Genomic DNA, 5,817 nt, shown 5'->3' on the forward strand with positions numbered 1-5,817 from the left:
TATATATATAATATATATATATAATATAAATATTGTATGTATATTTCCAGCTTGGGATCAATAAAGTATATCTATCCTATCTATAGCATTGGATTTCTCTGCCTGTTTTACAGTTTTCCTGGTTTACTTTTTAGAAAATTATTTGCACATCTCAGGGCAGAAAATACACAAGCACAATGTTTTGATACAGAAGCCTGGGTTAACAGCTTTAAGAAATAATTGCTGATGTAATTGGTTGGTTTACAATTAAACATTTCTTCGTTTGTCTTTATTCGGACAAAACTAATTTCATGTACTCAATGTATTCGATAACTGAACATGCTCATAAAACAAAACAGATTGTGAGAGGGTCAGATAAGTAATTGGAGAGCTTACAGTGCATTTGTTCTTTCCTGAGTAATTATCTATCCACAAGAGAGAAATGGTTCATTGAAGTTTCAAGGGTAGAAGTTGAATTCAAAGCCAAAAAAATTAAGAATACGCGGCATCTTGCAGATTGAAGTTAAACTCTCTTTAACAGACAGAGTCAAGACAAATTTTTCATGTTCTTAAATAAAAATGCTCTCTGATTGGAAACCTTGGTGGTTTAAGCTAAGAAGTTTCCAATTCAACCCTGGAAAGCAAAGCATATCAAAGTATCTATGCGACTACATATTGTAGCTGATGTGCAAGTTTTATGATCCATTTACCAAAAGTACATGTAGTATTTTTACAATTCCAGATGTAAAATGGTAAATTTACTCGTATAGCTCCTTTCTAGTCTTCCGACCACTTAAAGCACTTTTACACTATATGCCCTTTCACACTCATTAACACAGTGATGGCAAAGCCCATTGAACAAAAACTCGGGAGCAATTTGAAGTTCAGTATCTTGCTCAAGATACTTCAAGATGTGGCGGGAGGAACCGAGGAGCGAACCAACAACCTTCCAATTAATGGATGACCTCTGACCCACAGCCGCCTGGTAAAAACCTCAACCCGATCCTTTTTTTAAAGGAACAACTTAAAACTTTAACATTGACCATAAAGGTCGAGCTTGAACGGCAGCTTCATAGCACCCCAAAATGAATATACTAAACACAAAATGTGTTTTGGTGGTTGTCAATTTACCTACCAGAGTAGCCAAAATCAATATTTAATGTGAGCATGAGTCTCCGACTTACCTCTCGTCGCCGTGACGCCCAGCAGCTTTGTTTGATCTTCCAAACCACGGCGGCCACCAGGAGCAGGGACAGGAAGCAGCTGCGGACAGACAGGAAGAGACGAGTCAAAAAAGGAGCAAAAGACTGATTAACAAGTGAAAAGAAATGAGAAAAACTGGGAGCCCTGGGCACATTCAAGGTCCCATTTGTAGCTCAGTGCAAAACTATGTGCATCAGTTTCTGTCATAAATAAATTAATTAATGAGTACTGATTTTCTCTCATGCATATTCATGTGTGTTTTGTGACGCATGCCAGAAGAGGTGATTACAGCCCACATCAATCCGTATTATTTTTAATGAGTTACAGGTCTGAAGCTTGTGAACCAATCTGTCTCCTGATAAAAAAGTCATAAGCTCCTGCTCTGCTATGATAAGCACAACCTTTAAAGTTGTTTTGACATATCACTGCAGTTTGTCCCGTCTGTACTGCACCTCCAACAGCATGTTATAATAAGTTATCACCAACTGCTAAAGAGGATGAGAAGTTATCCAAATTTCTTTGCAAAAAATAAGTAGACCCTTTTTTTTTTTTTCAATAACTGAGCCTGCTTTAAACAGAAAATGTGACCAGATAAAGAATAAACAGTTTACAGTTACAGTTCATAAATTAATTGAGCATGATTCACAAGATGCAAGGTGCAAGTGTAAAACAGTGCCAGACAGAGAAAAGTAGCTGTCAAGAGAGGTGGAGTTATGAGGAAAAAAAAACTACAAATTGCCATCTACACCTTGCACTTCACTCCATGAGATTGCAAGGAGGTCTGGGAGGGCGGTAAATCAGACACACACGATTGTTTCCTTTGTCAGCACCTTAACATCCATTCACAAACATACTTTAACTTCAACTGTGATTGTATTATTACTTGCATATCAGTTATTTTATGTCCCGTATTTTTATTATTCTGGATGATTCCCCCTTCTCTGACGTTCAATAGCATCTTTGTCATCTCAATTTGTTTTTTCTGCACTTTCTTACTTTGACTGAATATGATCCTTTTTGCACTGTGGGATATACATTTTTTTTTTATTTCTGCTTGAGCACTTAATGTTCCTTTTTTACTCCATTTTCAGTGTTTTTCACGTTTGCGAAAATAAAATATACAAAAAATCAAAACCCTGAGTGTTCTTTGCACTTTATACAAAATTGCCTTGAGGTGATGAAGGCAGGACTGACATGTCTTGGAGGTGGTTTGTTAGCTGTGTCAGTGTGTGTGTGCATGCGTGTGTGTGTGTTCCCTGTCTCCTTCCACTTCCCCAGGCTGCTTTCACACTTGCACTTAGGAAGCTGTGAAGAAGACAGGGAAGGAAAACCATAAAAATAAAGACAAAGAGAGCGTGTGTGTCTGTGTGTTGTGTGTGTGTGTGTGTATACATCAGAGACAACATCTCCTGCAATCTGAACTTCATTCCCTGACTGTCGAGCCTTTTGCTGATTCCTGTCAGCGTTCCTGTGGCTCTCTTGCCCAGAATTCCTATATTTCAGCTCACATCAGTGTTGGCAACTGGCTGATGGCAAAAAGCCTGAACACCAACGATCCAAACATCATTTTGTATTTTCCTCCAGGAAAAAAAATCCAGTGTAAAAATAGAAATTTGCACATTCAAGTTTTATGTCATCTTTGAAGGCTCAATTTTGACACGTAAAAAACAAACAAATTCCTTCCGAAAACTGAGCAGTAGGAGACTTAATTATGTCACAATGAGGCAAAATAAATATATGTCTGAACTGAGTCATTATGTTTTATTTAGGGTTTCATAGTCTAATAGGCTACATTAACATTACATCAAACTAGAAGGTGCATCAATATTCTCATAATACAAACTTAGTTGTGTAAAAGTCTGATCACCATCACTGCAGCAGCGTTTACGATCTAATTTAGCATTCATACAATTAACACCCAGTTTATTCCCAGTGCCATGCATTCAAACACTGTATTATGTAACAGGAGAAAATGGCTAACAGTCTAAATGATGTTAATTGGGTTCTATTTGATGTTTGGCTTGCATGTATATAGTGTTGTATAAACATAATTGCTGCTTACTTGAGAGATGCTCAACACTACTGATGTGGCTGTTTACATGCACACAAGAAATCAGAGAATGCAATTACACCCTGCGCCAACTTGGTTACTGTAAAACAGATGCAGAGGTGAATGATCACATTTCTATACAATACAATGCTTCCTCAGCTTCCTGCCTGTTTGTGTCTGTTTGTTTGTGTTTGTGTTTGTGTTTGTGTGTTTGTGTGTTGTGTGTGTGTGTGTGTGTGTGTGTGTGTGTGTGTGTATCAGTAATCAATTCACAGTCTGAAAATTACATATAGTCTAGAGTAATATAGATTTCTGGACTTTGTGTTGGTTTCATTTTTTGTTGGACCATTAGTTGAATTATCCGTATGTATTTAGACGTGAACTCTGCTTTCACAGCGATACTTGTCTAAAATTTTTGTTATGGGATAAGATTAACATTTATTGCTCCCCTTAAGGGGAAATATGGGTCTTAATAAGTACGGATAATAGTGCGATATAGTCAGCAAAGCAAAGTCAGCAAAGTATAGTAGGCTATATATATAATATGATCCAATCAGATATAACAGTGTACCCCAGAGCTTGTGGGTAATGTATATCTGGGCATGTATATTGATTTGCATTTATGACAGTTAACAGTGACTATGTATGCATGCTTTGTGTGGGTCTGTCTTTTTCTTACTCTTTACCCAGTAGTCCTCATAAATATAGCGTTTTGTTTTATTACTTTTATTCGCTGCTGTACTGCTGATTGTATCTCAACAGTCAAATGATAATAAAATTATGATCACCAAAATATTATATATCATGATTATAGGTATATCGAGTACTTTATTAGTCCTAGTGGGAAATCTGTATCATTAAAGCAGCTTAGAGCAAAAAAAAGATAATGACGAAGACAATGAGCCAAAAATTATACACATGCATTATTATTTAAAAAGCTGAATAGAAACTCTGATAACATGGTCAAGAAATCAGTTTTCTCCAGAGAAGTCCAGCTGGTTACTTCAGTGCACGTGAACACCCCTTTTTCAAATCCATATTATAGTAATTCATATTTACAGTGCTGATTATATTTACTGCTTTGCAACTGTTTACAAATGATGCCACAATTCACTGTAATTCATTTTAATTCAGTTGATAATTAACATGTTAATATAAACACACGGTTTGATTTTTAATTTTCAGTCAAGTTTTCTAGAAATTAATGTTTACAGTTTGATATAGTCCTAATGGCCTAAAAGTAATAGAACAACAGTTTTTTGGTGTATTGTCATTAAAGCTAGAGGCTATTTATGTCAACAGAGAAACCTTGCTGCATGACTACAGTATAGTCACTTATTTATTGAAAAATGGAGAATAAAGTATTGTTTAAATTGTACTACTCCCTAGAGTCCACCAAGTCCCTGCAGCAGTATTCAATGCAAAATTACTGGGATTGATCAGTGCGATCTTTCATTGATTTCTGTGTACATTTAACCACACTGAGACTGATATATAAAAATACATTGTTTGCTTGATTGTTCCCCAGTGCAGCTGATTTTCTTCTTTTGTTTAAGATCACAGGAATAATGGATGTGAATTCCCTTTCAGGGGTTAGAAGAGGATTTAATTAGAAACTCTAAGTTGAAGGATAACTTCTCCAGACATTCGGGCCTTCCGGCAAGACCCCTCACAGATTTTTCTCCAAAGTTTTACCACCTTTTCAATCTAAATGCCTTTGCCCATTTTAATACTGGCTGTGATGCGTTCAGATCTTCATTCATCGCTCTTAACCCCCCCCCCCTGTGTGACTATTTAAAGTGCCATCCATTCAGAAAATTCCCTTATCTCTCCAGGCTGAAGAGGACTCTTAAGCGATCCATCCGTTCAGCCATCTTATTGATCTGGCTTCCTGCTAGCTGCTTAAAGAGCGACACGGTGCTGATGAATGACCCGCGTGAATAGATATCAGCCCCGCGTCAAAGGCCTCCCTGCTCAGCAGGGTGGGAGGGAAGAGTAGGGGGAGACAAAGGATGGGAGGAGAAGGAAAGACAGAGGGACAGTGGGAAATGGACAGTAATGGTGCAAGATAGAGAGATAAAGCAAAGGCAGATAAGAGATTATAAAATGCAAGCTAATTTCAGAACAACGGCCAAAGAAAGAAACAAATAGAAGACAGATATAGAAATATATTGACAGTGAAACACAAAACATTTCGAGTGCTACTCGAGTGCAACTAGTTGTTGAGCCTACAATGTCAATTATTGTGGGCTTATGGATCTGCACTTTAGACTAAAGTTTAGCCAAAATCTGGAGATTCAACTGATTCCCTTACCGTCCGTTGCGTAGTTTATTCATACTAGTATGTGACAATTTCTGAAATGATGCACTCAGGGAATACAGCCAAAAGTGAGCGTGGGCAGCCTTAACGCTGCGTTAAATGTAGTCACACAACTCCTCTTGCTGCTCAAATCAGCTGCTATGCTCACATATTCTGCCCTCCATTGTGCACAAATCTAATACTGCTCTTACAATTCAGTGTCTGAGAATGAGGTACGCTCAAATTAGTTTTGTGCTCTCTAAAATCTTTTGTCATCAATATACTT

General features: G+C 37.4%; 1 protein-coding gene across 1 annotated transcript in view; it reads right to left on the minus strand.

The window, feature by feature from the left end:
* Nucleotides 1-5,817, minus strand: part of atrn (attractin) — a gene marked incomplete in the record, with an annotated part of 121,514 nt that overhangs the window by 41,531 nt on the left and 74,166 nt on the right. The window contains 1 exon segment of the mRNA XM_035674150.1: nt 1,164-1,242. Coding sequence (XP_035530043.1) covers nt 1,164-1,242 — 79 coding nt within the window.

The sequence above is a fragment of the Morone saxatilis genome, unplaced genomic scaffold, assembly GCF_004916995.1.
Source record: "Morone saxatilis isolate NCDOM2014 unplaced genomic scaffold, NCSU_SB_2.0 Contig3, whole genome shotgun sequence".
Taxonomy (NCBI): domain Eukaryota; kingdom Metazoa; phylum Chordata; class Actinopteri; family Moronidae; genus Morone; species Morone saxatilis.